The 15,530-nt window shown below is 38.2% G+C and overlaps 1 protein-coding gene across 4 annotated transcripts in view; it reads right to left on the reverse strand.

Moving 5' to 3' along the window:
* Positions 1 to 133: 133 nt before the first annotated feature.
* LOC139947890 (contactin-6-like) overlaps positions 134 to 15,530 on the reverse strand; it is a 113,055-nt gene continuing 97,658 nt past the window's right edge. For all 4 annotated transcript variants that reach the window (XM_071945730.1, XM_071945727.1, XM_071945731.1 and 1 more), the window contains exons 26-32: positions 9,768 to 9,947; positions 9,044 to 9,167; positions 7,241 to 7,368; positions 6,464 to 6,542; positions 4,784 to 5,058; positions 3,935 to 4,026; positions 134 to 3,355 (exon numbers count right to left, since the gene is read on the reverse strand). In XM_071945730.1, the coding sequence (XP_071801831.1) occupies positions 3,203 to 3,355; positions 3,935 to 4,026; positions 4,784 to 5,058; positions 6,464 to 6,542; positions 7,241 to 7,368; positions 9,044 to 9,167; positions 9,768 to 9,947 (1,031 nt within the window). In that variant the 3' untranslated portion in view covers positions 134 to 3,202. The remainder of the gene's footprint in view (positions 3,356 to 3,934; positions 4,027 to 4,783; positions 5,059 to 6,463; positions 6,543 to 7,240; positions 7,369 to 9,043; positions 9,168 to 9,767; positions 9,948 to 15,530) is intronic.

Here is a 15,530-nt window from a genome sequence, read left to right on the forward strand (position 1 = left end):
TAGTACCATTTTAGGTCAAATGTATGTTGTATAATAAACATCGTTTGTTAAAAAAAAAATCTTTGGCTATATTAACTTTTTCCGTGTGAGTTGCTTTACAAGTCTAAGTGAGAAAGAAATCATGACGAATTGGATAGAAGCTGCAAGGTATAAAAGACAAAAACAAGATTTCTTTCAATTGTTATTTCAATTTATTGTGTATCCAGATACACACAGCATGGTTCATACCCAACAATATCATGCAAAAAATCCGCTTAATTTTACAGTATAAAAAAAACCCTTTCATACAAAAACGGTTATGTACATGTACAATATACAAATTTGAAGAGTTCCCATTAAAAGCATGGGATCTTCAGCTACAAGGCAACTGTGTGCTACTGAAGAAAGCCGATCAGAGTTCCTATGATATTTATTAAAGTTACAGCTAGTTTATTCCCACTTTCAAAAATCCAGGAATTCTACCACAAAGAAGAACAGAACTTTAGCGCAGAAACTAGGTTTTAAAAGTATTTCTTCAAAATGTAGGGTTTTGACAATTTATACCCTGACCCTGCATATATAAAAGTATACAGTTTTAGTTGAAAGGCACCAGTCTTTTTTGAATACAGCCTCATCATACTCAACACATTTTAGCTAGGATAGGGGGTCTTATCCTAAACACTGGGTTCAGGTCCAGCTCCTTGTTATGTTCATGCAAAATACCAAAGCTCTCCAAATGAGCTGGGCACAATACACAATGAGGGTACCTAAGCTGATGTTGAAAACCATGTTTTGGAAAAATCTGTTCTAGGTAACCACAGTAAAACCTAAAATAAGCTTTTTAGGTGCGTCTTTAAACAGTTGATAAAAAGGAGCTAAGCTCAACAAAAATTATGCTTATAAAAATATGGTTACCAGACAAAACACCATGTAAAATGCACCATTCTCTCTGTAACTAGTATCCTGCTAGTTTATGCTTAGCAGAATTTTTTAAAGCAATACTTTTATTAATATTAAAACGCAAGGCACACAAAATATAAATGATGTTATTGCTCATTTTTGTTTATATATTGCTGATGAGTTGTGATTTTAAAAAAGAAGGCACAGCAATCGACAAAAGCAAGAATAAAAAGTGTTTTAAAAAAAACGATTGAAATCTTGAAAGAAAGTATTAAATACTACAAAAACTTTAAGTACATAATACACGAATTCTACACAAACATGTATGCTACAATGAAAAATCTTTCAAAACCATACATCTTTCTTAAATGTTCATGGTAAAAATAAAGCCTTTCTGGCACACAAGGATAACTGGTTTAGCACACATAAAAAGGTATAAATAGCCAAGACTGCAAGTAACAAAAACTAGAAAACATCACACATAAATAGAGAAAAAGCTAACTAATCTAGACATACACAAACAACCTGTTCAATAGCAAAACTGAACCAAAACCTCCAAACTAAATGTACTTTGCCAATCGCAGTGTTTTAAAAAACTCACTAGCAACTTTAGAAGACAAATGTTCATAAAAACATTTTCCACTAACATGTGGATTGGATCTTAGTTCCATACTAAATATTTTTTTTCAAACTTAAAGCCTCAAGCACAAAAACTTACTAAGCACAGAATAGTATTGCTTAGCAGAAACAGGTTACCAACCAAAATAACACTAAGTTTGCATTATTGTGGCTGGTGCCCCACTCAACTTTTGCTCAGCAAAGAAAACAGCTTTAAGAGAAACTGGGCCCTGTTCTCAGGAGATTCCTTCTCACTTCCTTAGCTACTTTCAAAATTCTGAATTTGAGCCAAGAGGGAGAACCGTGACCTCACTTTTCGGTGTCAGAACCCGGGATCCACCAGGACAAACAAATTAAAAAAACTTCTGATATTGAGGCCATACAAAAAAAAACGTGAGTGTAAAAAGTTCACAAAGTCACATCCATTAGCACAAACTGATTGTGATTTCCTCATAAGCCAAGGTCAATTGTACTATCAGATATCTTCCTAAATAAAACATTTCAAGTTTCTTTAATACCCGTCGTCCCCGCGGGACTTGGAGTAAAAGGTGAGCCTTCCTGAACCATTACTCCACTGTTTTGAACCACAAAGTCAGTGCCGCATCAAAAATTCCTATGTGAGATGATTTCATTCGCTATAAACAGACGACGAAGAATGTACCCCTCTTGGGACGTGCAGAATCATTAAGCACATTTCCCGTCGGATATCGACCCTACCTACCCGACGAAAGTCGTCAGAGATCCCCCACCCCCTCCCCGTACATGAGTTCGTTGGGGGGTAAGCTCACCCCTCCCTTGTAGCACCCTCGGGGGAAACTACCTCTTTCGGTAGTGTGAATAAGTCATAATGACAAATGCAATCCCAGTGGGACTCGAGAATCATCAATGGCTTATCGTCTCACAACAAAAACTTTGTGCGACCTCGACTTACTTTAAAAAGTAAAAAGAAATAGCTAAAAACATGAGCAAATTTCCTGATGGTATTTCATCAATCCAAAAGGGGAGTTCAATTAACCAGGCATTTGATCCTTTTGAAACATTTTAGAGATAGTTATTGGTGTTACCGCAAACCTTTCCATATCATTATTCCACCATGCAAAGTTTCAAATCCTACTTAGCAACATTTTATTGAGTTTAAGTGCCGACCAACATTTAAAAACTGTGTAGGGTTCAAGAGACTTCTCAGCCCTTATTAATAAAAAGGAAAAATCTTGTTTTTCCAAGGACAACAAAAATATGAAGTTGGAAGAATTTCTTGCACAGTAACTTCTTCAATAACATAATTTCAAAAACCATCAGTAGAGGAGGTCAGTTTTTTTTTTTCAGTTTTTTTTTCTTCCCTGGGCTCTTTAAACACTATGCTGGTTGACCGTATTCAACGCTATGCTTGATCTTTCAAAAACTCCTCAGAGAAGTTGACCAATCACAGCAGCAGGAAGGCGTAGTCCAATCACACTAACTCATTCACGCAACTCGGAAGAAAATCCACCATTCAAAAGTCTCCTGCCAGCAAATGGTCTTTGTTCCAATGGAGGATTGGCAAACGCTCATCCCAATCCACACTGCGTACTTTATGTAGTTCAGTACTCCTACAGCACCTTTACATTCCACAGGTACTGGGTTCACATCCTGCTTAAGTCATTATTTATTCACACATTAACATATATATAATATGTACACATTAGGAGCGACGGAGCTCAAAGGGTTAGAGGGTAGTCCTTTCATTTGATATGACAATCGATGACGGATTCTCGACAGGTTGGAGGTCACTGTTTGTCTCTTCCTGGTCCAGCAGGACGGCAATGGCTGCCAGGCTATCTTGCTTCAGTCGACTCGGTCCTCTTGAGGTTCGGGCCACCTGGGAAAAATCAACATCACAACGTTATTCAAACCACTTGATTAGATTGTCAGAAGACAGTTGTTATAGTTATACACAAATGCAAATAGTGGCTGGCGCGACCCAAGCAGAACTTTCTCATAGGCTAAATGACAACACAATGTGTGTTTGTGTGATCATTTGTCAAAGACTCTACTCGTGTCGAACTGTCAGATCATCAACTAGTTTTTTGCATTTATACCATAGGTACTTAGTGTTGGTAAGCAGTTTGCAACAGCTAGTTCAATTTTCACTTTTACAGAAAACCTAACCACAAATTTTGTCACAGTACAATCATTTCCAATTCTGTGTATCATAATGGATCACGAAAGACATTTTGGGGAAGAAACAAAATCTCAAATTAAGGGAAATAAATTATTTTAAAAATTTCTTCACGAACAAAGATACTGACAAAACAGGTCTAGCTCAGTTTGTAGAGCATCACTTTGTTTTTGTTCACCACAAAATTATTTTATTTTGGAATTTTAAAAGTTTTTTTCACAACAATCACTTCAACCATGCAGGACAATGAAATCGACTAGAAAAGAATTTTGCTGTTACCTTGTTATAAAGTTCATCCAGCTTGTCGGGCGTCGTGTCTGGACTCTCTAACTGCCCATGGGAAGCTGGATGGTACTTGGCATTCCTCGGACCTAAAAATAAAAATTATTATTATTAATATTCGTTTTTATGAAAACCAGGGTTCTTCCCATGCTAGCCGATACGCTCGATTTGTGGCCTGGGCCCAATTTCATAGAGCTGCTTAAGCAAAAATTTTTGCTTAAGCGAAAAATTCATTGCTTAGTAAAATCAGATTACCGGCCAAGACTCCACTCAATTGTTATGCTAAGTAAACAACAGCTAAATACTAGTCATACATGTAAGCAATGTATATGGCATGACATTTTGGCCAGTAATATGTGTAAAATAAGCGAGCTATTTTCGTGCTTAAGCAAATTTTTTGCTTAAGCAGCTCTATGAAATTGGCCCCTGATATGCGGAAATCTTTGGCCGATAAGCAAAAAAAAAATCAAAAAAATTCTTGAAAAACCTTATAAAATGCTCCAGGTTCAATTCAATTTTCAATTCACACTTATTTCCACAAAAACATTTCCATAAATTACAGAACTACATTGTAATGCATAAATGTATATATACAAGATAGAAAAAGAATAAACTAGCGGGAGGCGAGGCCCCAAATAAGCCAGGTAGCGTACATAACAAAATACATAAACTGAAGGCTTTTGCTCACAAAGTCTTTTAAAAAAAATCAAGATAAACACCAAGTAAAAAACATTCCGTTGACAGGTTTCAATTCAGAATACCTCAACCAAACATCAAAAGGCCTTAGAATGCTGCTAGATAAATTCTACTTGCTGTTTCCATCCAGCCATAAAAAAAAAAACTCACTTCTTGCCGGGGTGTAGAGTCTCCCATTCGCCCTCGGTACGGTCCCCGATCCCTGCTCCACCTGCCCACTATATGCAGCATATCCATCCATATCTCTGTGGACCCTCATGTGGTCCATGCTGGGGGAGGAGCTTGCCCGGGGGCGGCTGGGGTCCATTGGACCGTCATTCATACCGCTCAGATCCGCGAATTCCTCAGGTGGGGACGGCGTCGGGGTGGAGACGGACGGGAGACGAGAAGTGTTTCTTGAGCTGTCTGTCGAGGGCGACTTGGAACTATTGGAAATCACAATATAATAGGTAGGTAAGTTCTCTCCTCATTAAAGAGGGAGGGCGCTATAAAGAAAACGTTTACACATCTGGACCCAATTTCATGAAGCATGTAAGCTCAAAACCTTGCTTGGCACAGAAACTCTTGCTTAGCAAAAAATAGGATTACCAGCCCAAGTACCATACAGTCACCATTGGTACCGAACTGGTACCGAACTCATTTCTTGCCCAACACATTTCTTGCTTAGTAAAGAAATTTGCTAAGCAGAATTTTCTGCCAAACAGCTTCATGAAATCCGCCCCTGATGACTTTGCAGGGCAAAAGGATTAAATCAATCTAACTTTGTGTGGGTGTGGGAAGGAAGGTAAACCAGGAGTTGAGCAAGAATTGGAAAGCTAGGGGGTCACAAAGGCGAGGAGAAAAAAAAACCTTGTCTGTGATGTTTTTTTTTAAGAAAGAAGGAAGTGTATTTTTATTGTTTTAACTCTATTTGGCAAATTTCATGGTGCTTTGCTAAGTTTGACACTTTCCAATTCAATCGTTAAGTTTTTCATTCGTTTAAATAAATATAAAAATATTGAGGCAGCCGAGAAAAAGGAAGCAGGCAGGGATGAGAAACTGTTAATATATTTAATGTGGCCTAAGAGGTGCGGACTCGTTGCTGCCTCGTGTCTTATCCTAAATCTAATACTAAGAAATCTCTCCATCAGAAAATCCGATGATCACATTTGGAGACTTGCCACTCAGTAAGAGTGAGCAGGTCACAAGTGTCTCTAAAAAAATGTCAAATTCTCCAAATTTATCACCCGTGGGTTGGGAATAACAACCGGAAACAGTAACAACCTAGCAACAAGCCCAAGGCAGCCAATGGAATCTACTCATGGGAGTTCTTATACATTTCCTAGTTCCTGTAAGTTTATACTCTGTGCTTGCACAGCAGCCATGTTTAGTCTGGCTGGCAGAGGAGTCCGCAGCCAGATATGCCAAGGTTCAAATCAATATCCGTACAGGTGCATTAAAGCTCATCATGGTGAAATAAATCTTTCCAAACGATTCACTTCCACACACTCTAGAATTAAAAAAAATTCGAAAGGAGATCGACTCAGTGAAAGAGGGGAAAATTGACACTTAGTACCCGTTGTAACAATGTCACAGTGTTACTTGTGACTGTGACACAGTATTGTGTAACTGGTAACAGTTTCACAGTAATATGTTACTTGTGGCAGTGTCATGTTACTGTTTGGTAACAGTTTCACAGTATTGTTACTTGTGACAGTTTCAGAGTATTGTGTTACTTGTGACAGTGTCACAGTATTGTCACGATGACAATGTCACAGTACCATGATAGTTGTGACAATGGCACAGTATTGTGTTACTGGTAAAAGTTTCACAGTAACGATATAAACTTACTTTGCTCTGGAGATGTCCAGCACAATATCATCGCTCCCGCTGCGTTGGCTGGATGAGCACATCTGATCATTGTCAATCACTGTTCATGAAAATAAAAAACATTTACCTTACTATTTGGTTTATTCCTCTAAACCAACAGGTTCTGCATTTTTTTTTTTTTTTTTTTTTTAAACAACTGACAACAAATAATTTTTTTAACAAGAGTGAATTTAATTACGCATAAAACCTGAATCTGTGTTTATAATGAGAAGGGTTTTCACTAGAATTAACAATAATAACAAATAACAAATAGCAAATGCATCAATAGCCTAAAAAGAAACTGCGATTTAAAAACAAGGCCATCATAAATACTACAACAGTTTACCCCAAAACTTTTTACAACATAAGCTTAACTGCTTAAGGGCCTAAGTGAAACCTGTTCAGTTTATTTCAAAGAATACTTGATAGCCGAGCTTTATTCCTTTATAGAAATTGAACCATTCTCCCTAAAGGAATTTCCTCGAAATGAAATCAAGTTTGACCTTTTCCGAATGTCCTTTTCAATAAATGATCTGATAAATTTTGTATTTTTGACAAGTAATTTAAACTTTTTAAAGGTTAACTGTTGAGAGCCCCTTTAAGCACTAATAAAATGGTTTGTATCAACATTTATTCTTTTAAATTGTCTACTGCCCGTTTAAACCCTAGGGTCATGTGTCACAGGGAACATGGGTTCAACCGGGTCATGGAATTTAGTATCGCCATCGGAATTTCTTGACAGCAAAAATATTGACTTACAGTAATTTGAATTTTTGAGCGTTTTGTCATCGCCACGTCGTTTACACCACACTAAGAGGACAACGAGGGCAAGACAGAGGGCAGCTCCTGCAAGACTGACTGCTGAGATGAAGATGATCAGAGAATTTCTAGAAAAAAAAGAGAAAAAAGAAGAAGAAAAAGTTCACACAACTATCATTCTCAACCACTTAAAGGCAGTGAACACTATTGGTAATTACTCAAAATAATTATTAGCATAGTTTTTAATGATTCCTGTAAGTGGCGGCTATCCGCTGTTGGATATCAATAATAATTTTAAAAAAAAAGAAGAATAAAACCTTACTTGGTAACGAGTAATGGGGAGAGGTTGATAGTACAAAACATTGTCACATACTTTTTGAGATAGAAGTAATTTTCCACGAATTTGATTCGTATACTCTGCTTGTTTTCTGGAGAAAGGGAGCTTTACAAATTTGACATGATTTGACGATGACCGGAGATACCACATGGACATCTTCTCAGCTGGTAACCGATCGCTCTGGGGAACCGGTTGACCCGTCTGAGATAATTTCTGCGCAGCTTGGGAGTCAATGCCTCAAGGCATGTCTGGAGGTATCAGTGTTATTACTGGCTGATGACTAGCTCTGGATCTTTTAAACAATGCCAGCAATGGCCTCTGTGTCCGTTGCTTATCAAATTTCTTCTAAGGACAAAGAATTAGGAAGGCCCAATTTTATGGGCTCGGCTGACCACAGATTTCTGCATTTACAGTCACTTTTCTCCGCTTACAGGGTTAGTGCTGAACATGTATGGTAGCTGCCTAAGCGTAAATGCTTAGGCTAAGTTAGAAATTGAATCTAGTAGACAAAACAGCACATGTGTATACTTATGGCCAGTAACCTCTTTTCCTTGATATGCAACCATCTCCTTTAAGAGTCGTTTGGACTTTGTAATAAACCGTCCCGACCGTGAACCAATTTGACTGGGCCCGTGATTCAACGTTGGTCATCGCTAATTACAAACTGAAAAGTCCGTCTGTATCTTGAAAGATTCCCAAACCATTTACACCTGGGTATAGCTTGAGGCTTGGCCTGGACTGTTTAGAAAAGTGGACTTAACACCTGGACCCAATATATAATAGTGCAAGAAAGTTTAACATGCTTAGCGAAAAGAGAGCAGTGACCTCTTTTTTTCCTTTCTGACATTTTTGTTTGAAAAGTGCATCTGCGAAGGAAACCTTAGCAAATTAAGTGACCTTCACAGAAATTGGCCCCAGGGTCCAAATTAAATGAGCTGCAAAGTTTGTTGAAGCTGACTTGAACAGCCAAAATGCCAGGTAATGAATGGGTTGTTCAAGAGAGGCTCCAAGGTTTGCGTTTTGTGACGCACTTATTTTCCAACAGATAAAGTCCTCACGAAAGTTGGGGGGAAAAGTTGCAACGTCTCTAACTTTAAGTTCATATAGCATGTAAGCACCAAAATTTGCTTGGCTCAGAAAAATAATGCTCAACAGAAAGTGTTACCAGCCAAAATTAAATAAAGTGTACACTGTTTTGACTGGTGCCCCACTAATTTTTTGCTTATCATAGAATTTTCCTAAGCAGTATTTTTTGCTTAACAGCTTTATGAAATGGGACCCTGATGGAAGGCTTTCTGAGTTGGATTTCACAAAGAGTAAGGACTAGTCTTATCATGAGTTAGGACGAGTACTAGTCCTAGCCGTTTCTAATATTACCTAGGACTTGTCCTAAGTTAGGACTAGTCCTGACTCTTTGTGAAATCAAGCCCTGCTACCATAGGTGTAAGGAGGTAAAATGTACTTACAGTGGGTAGGCTGTTTCTCCTGGAAAGGGGTTCATGGTCTCGGTGAGCGGCGGAGGCTGAGAATCCATCGGTGGTTGGGTGGTACCCTGACCTGGTGGTGGTAACCGGGTAGGTAGTGCCCTGCCTGAGGTACAAGAAAGATATTGCTAGTTTACTACAAGTTGGAAGTAGTCTTGAAGGATTCAGCAAAAAGTTTTGGCGGGCGTAACCAATAACTGTTTCAGCCACTGATTAACCAATGGCAGACTCAGCCGAAACAGGGTTAAGACCAAAATGCACCCCTGCTAAATCTGCAGTAGTATTTTCTTGAAGAGTCAACATTGAGTTTCTTTCGTATAACATTTACTTCACCAAGTGTATACACTAATAGACAGTCATCACTTCTAGCTACAAAAGTTCAAATTTGACCAGTTCATATTTGAGTCATGATATAAGTTAATAATATCCTCAATACATTAAACCATTGTTAAACTTAGAAAAAAAGAAAGAAAAAAAAATCTCAATGCAGACATGATATTTGGTCCTCAGAAAAAAGTAGGAGCCGACCTAAATCTACACAAGGTGAATAGACTTTCCATGCTATTTGATCACAATTTTTCAAATTTTTCCAGGGGCCAAAAATCAGACCATAACATGAAAAATGTCAAGCCTTTCCACCGGCACAAACAATTTCCCTGTTTGCAGAAGAAAAAAAACTTTTAAGAACAAAGTTTAAAAAACCTACCAGTTGAGATGAAGAGTTTCTCAGCATTTACTCCCATACCAGCACCGGTCCTCCCTCTAATCTCAATCACGTAGTCTGTCTCCGGTTTCAGCGACGTCAAGTTATAAAACGTTTCTGTCGTCTCAATCTGTCCGTACGTCTCGTTGCTAAAAATCACGTCTCTTCTACGTCTGGAGCTATCTGCTTCCAAAAGAAGGAAAAAACAGGGATATATAATTTTTTGACATTTTGAGATGAAATAAAAAATGACTCAAATGCATCATGCCCAGCCCTTCCTCCATCACAGCCCATGCTTCGGGGGGGGGGGGGGTTATGAGCTATCAAAAATTGACAGGACGCGATTGTTCAACTTGGAGAAGTTTCAAAAATCAATGAGAGAGAAAAAAAAACTTTTTCTAAAGGGAGACAAAACCTTCACTTTTCCTGACAATACTAGACTTGTATTGACTGCTAGACGTTGTCTGGGCCAGGAGGGTGGTTGAAGGGGGCTGACCTGGGCCTGCCTGTGTACACACAGATAGGAAGTTAATACAACAGACAATATCCAGACATCAAAGCGGAGCTGTACACCTTTTTTCTCCCAAGGAAATGTTGATATTTTAAATCAAATATTCTTCCAAGAACTTAATAGCAAGAACACTCTTAATACAGGGTAAGAGTCGTTACTAACAAAAAAGTCTGAAACTTGGATACAAATTTCAAAGGTATGTTGGAATGATGGCATTTCTACTGTTTGGTAACCCCTGGGGTTATATATTCCAAGGAGCTTTTGCAAACAGTATCCAAAGCACTAGAGAAGTAAACCAATCAGCAGGATTTCTTTATTTGTGGAACCAAAATATTGTCTGATTTTCTTCACCAGGCCAACATAAAAAGTCTGAATTCAGCCAAAAGTCTGAACAATCTCATCCCTGTTAATAGTAGCTTAAACGTGCTGAAAAATATGTAAGTTTGTCAAAGTGGATTTCTACACGTTTTTTTTTCTCCAAAGAAAATCTTGATATTTCAAACCCAACATTTTTCCAAACCTAACCTAACACCAATAACACTATCAAAGAAGCACTAAGTGCTGAATAATATGTAAGTTTTTCTTTATAATTTTGACAATTTACATGATTAACAATCTAGAGTGGCTTGAGATATGTGGTGGCTCTAAAAAAGGGCAATGTTTTAGTAATTTGATGTTTAGACATTTATTTCAATATTGGCAACAACAAAAAAGCTTCAAATGCAATTCAACCATTATACAGGCTACATTAATTGAAACATACTATAACACGTTTCTATTATGCTCACTCTAAAAATACAAAGGAACAAAACTACTGTACACAAACGGTTTTAAATTTCACTTTGACTGAAACCTATCTCTCAAATCCCTATTGCATAAAAAACATCTATTCTTTACTTGCCTAAATCAAGTCAACTCAAATCACACACATCTCTTTTGTCCCCAGTCAAAGCCAAAAGTCTGGAAAACATTCTGACTCAATATATAGAAATAAGCAAAGTCACTGAGTCCAAAGTCAACAAGCTAGCCCAGCAGATCCATCAAGGGTTTTTAATCCAAGAGACGTACCGGTACTCAAGCTTCGTCATTGACTTCTCATTGTCAAATAGATAACAATAGCAACCCAAACCCGGTAAAAAACACTCTTAGGCCGGCGATCAGCTTGAGATCGTGCCCACCAGAAACAGGAAAGTTTTGTCTGAGCCCCGAGCCCAGGATCTCCGAGCTGGTAGGTCTTAAAAAACAAAGCCCTTGTAATTGGGTGGATATAAATAAAGTCTGCTTATGTCAATTCGGGAATGAAAGAGGGATCACTTTGTAGTTACATGTCGGTGACACCCAAGGAAATTATGGACGATTAGGCGATGAAAGCATTAGGAGAGCTTGTTGATGTAAATCTAAAATACAGTTTGAAGTTTGTTTTTCTTTTAGATGGCCGAAGGGCGGATACACGATGAGCCCTAGTTGGTTCATCAGCGTAACAGGCTGATAATGCCTTCTTCCTCAGCAATTTTCTTCGACTACATACATGGCCATGTCGTTAAAGAGATGCTATGTCAGATGTTTGGCCCCAAACATTAAAAAATAGATTTTTTTTAGTGAATGGTGTTTCAAAGAGTATCACCCGCTCTAACGAAAAAAAAATTAACTTTTACTTTTAAAGGTCAGGGACTATCACAAAAATTTAAAACGTTTCTTATAAAACACATAAGAATTGGTCACGCGATATATTGTCGGGATCCCGACAAAAACTAATTTTGAGCACTTTATTTCACTGCTACTAATAATTGGCGGACTTTTTCAAGCAAATGAAAGCTTGTAACTTTCTCGCCCCCCATCAAAATAAAAATTTCTGGTAAATTTTGCCAAAAATCTGACATAGCATCTTTAAGTGTAGGGAAGCTCGGTGGTTTATTGGTTAAGATATCTACACTCAGACTGCAAAAAGGTCGTAAGGTTGGTTTTCTACCCAAGATGACGCTCTTTGTCTGCGTGACTCGGTGGGCACAGAGACAGTGAGCAATTTAGGCCTACCCCATAGTTTTTTTGTGAATTTATTTTTGAGAATTTGCTGAACAGTCATTAAAAAAAAGTGGATCGCAATCTTGCAATCCAACGTGCTACACATTTATTTATTTAAATGTTTGATTATGCACAAGACTTGCACAGTTTATAGTGCCTACTGGTCAAGTGTCTTGCGTAAGGACACATTTGTCAAGAGTAGGGACTCGAACCAGCACCCTGCTGATCATCGCCAGAGCTTGAGTTCTGTGCCATTGACTCTCAGCCTGGAAAACCACCAGACCACTTAGCAGAACACATACAACTTTCTCATGCTGGGCTACCAGACATCTCATTCAATAAACAGTCCAACCCTTCTTGACAAAAAGTTTACAGACCAGACAAAAAGTTATCATTTTTATGTTCAATGAGGATGCCACAAATAAACCACTCAATTAAGCTAAGTCACTTCCCTATGAACCAGCCTCCCCTATTATATATGCCTCATGCATATTCATGTTTAAATCTTATCTTTTTTTTATTTATAATAGAGTAGGAAAAGGGTTTCCTTTAAAGTTCCGATTCACTGGGTCAGACAACTGGACCATATATTCCCCCATGACTAGCTGTTTTTACAGCCCCATACCCTCCCACAGTAAAACCTGTGGTGGCTTAAATTGTTTAATGGCATGAATGGAGGTAGAAATAGATGCTTGTTCTAAATTTAAAACATGCATTTAACATGTTTAACAAAAAAGGCTATTTTCAGTACAAAGAGTGACTTATTTACAACAGGCCTACCTACTACATGTACACGTATACAGCAATACTTCACAGTACTTACCATAATACACAAAGGGTAAAATCAAGTGCTTTAAGTCAAGGCAAATATAACATTAAACACCCATAAATACGAAAATTCTTCTGTTTTCACAGCAAAGAAGTTAAACATTTGCTAAAAATTAAGTCGCAAAAAATAACATTCCCAGTCTCACCTGTACACACTTAACGTGATGGAAGTTACACAAACTCCGAACCCCAAAGAATATAATACTTTTCACTAGGATTCTTCTAGGCTTTGTGCAAGACGTTATTGCGCTCCACGCTGAATTTGTGTGTGTGGTACTTCAGTTCTAACAGTGAATGGTTCCTTATAGCTCAGCAGCCGATTTCACCAAAGTAGTGTGTAACTTGCGCCATGTCACAAAGTTACGCATATGGTTGATACGTCAAACAGTGAAACCATTGGACTTTGATTATAGTCGGTATATAGTCAGATTTCACGAAAGTAGAGTGTAACTTGCGCCGTGTCACAAAGTTACGCATATGGTTGATACGTCAAACAGTGAAACCATTGGACTTAGATTATAGTTGGTATACGCCTGGCTCCATCCTGAAGTTGTCTACTGTGTGGTTCCTAAAGTGAATGGTTTCTAATTGTTTAGAAAACGGGGTCAGGCTCCTGGCAAACAGACATCTCTCATAACTCATTCACTGTCTTAGAACTCCTTAGGCTCCTGGCAAACAGACGCATCTCGTATAACTCATCCACTGTCTTCTTACACCACAACAGGTGTCACAGTACACCTGTGTGATTGGCTACAACATTGATCCAATCACCGGTCCACAATCCAGACAATTAATTTACTCCCTCTCCAGACAATAACATCGTGCCCTTGAGTCTAATCAGACGTATTGAAAGCTATTTAACGAGCCACTAGGCTAATTGACCTCAATTTAAACATTAAATTACCCAAACTGTTCTTAAGTGTTCATTTCTATATGCTTATTTATATGCAGAGTACAGGGCCCAATTTCACAGAGCTGCTTAAGCAGAAAAATTGCTCAACAATTTTCTGACTGAGTGAGTGATTTATACCATCCTGTATCTGGTTAATGTTTACAGAACCCAATTTCATAGAGCTGCTTTGAAAAGCAGAAACATTGCTTAAGAACTTTCTGCTTAGCAGAAATGAGCAGGGTACCAGCTTAAAAGTGAACACAGGACATTGTTTGGCTGGTAAAACCTTTTCTTGTACAGAAATGTTGTTTTGCTTAGCAACTTGTTGTGCTTACAGCTCCATGTGAGTGGCCAAGGTTTCCATAGCTCTACTTCCAAAGAGTGTTCAGGCCTTGAATTTTGTTCTTGAAGGGGCACAGCAATTTCCCTCTGATAAGGGGCACTTCTTTGAGGAAATGTAAAACTGGAACGATGCAGAGGGCACCACAGCAAAAGCACGGGGCACTTTGGCAATTGCTGTGGGTGCCGCTAGTTATTTCAAGGCCTGGATGTACGTAAGACATCCAGGTAGTCAACTCAGAATGTTATATACAGTTGAAAGTCCTAGCCTAGGAGCAATATTAACAGAGTAACAAACCTAATACCCTGCTGGCAAATGTTGACAACCTTGAAAACTGCACCCCACTTAACCTTCTCAAGGGTTCAAATAGCTCATTTTTTGTACAACACACCGGGAACAATCCATCAACCATAAATTAACTGCTTCCAAACAAGAAATCCATCCAAGACCAACTCAGCAGATGGTGACAGAAAACTTCCAACGCTGGTGGGCAAATACTTTTTTTAGGATCAATTTTCAGATTTGCTTTTGGGTTTTGAAGAAATTGTTGTTGCTAATTTTGGAGCTGGTATTACTAAGTGGTTAAGCTTTTTGGAAGGAATTGCATACATTCAAATTGTATGTAGAGTTATGAAGGTTCATAAAAGAGAAATTATCTAAATATCAATTTATTTGAAAGAGTCTATAAAAAAGAGCCAGGATTGTAACAACTTAACATCTTGAACAGTCAGTGTGCTCTTGGCCCAATTTTATAGCACTTTTGCTGAGCAACTTAAATGTGAAGAGGATACCAGTCACTGGGCACAAGGTACATGCTATTTAGGCTGGTAACTTATCCTTGCAAGCATAAATCCATTGTGCTTAGCTGTTTTTTTGCTTTACTCTATGAAGTTGGGCCATAGCTGCTTCATTGAGCTGCTTAGGCAGTAAATATTGCTTAACAACTTTCTGCTAAGCAACATAATACCATTCACATATCATGCATGATAAATTTTGCCTAGTAACCTTCTTCTTGTACGTACATTTTGTTTGCGCTTAGCTAACTTTTACACAGCTCTAAAAAATTGGGTCATGGGCCCAATTTCATAGAGCTGCTAAGCACACAAATTTGCTCAGCATGACATTTTTTGCCTTGATAAAAACAGGATTACCAACCAATTTTCCATGTGATTT

The sequence above is a fragment of the Asterias amurensis genome, chromosome 15 (assembly GCF_032118995.1).
Source record: "Asterias amurensis chromosome 15, ASM3211899v1".
In the NCBI taxonomy this organism is placed as follows: Eukaryota; Metazoa; Echinodermata; class Asteroidea; order Forcipulatida; family Asteriidae; genus Asterias; species Asterias amurensis.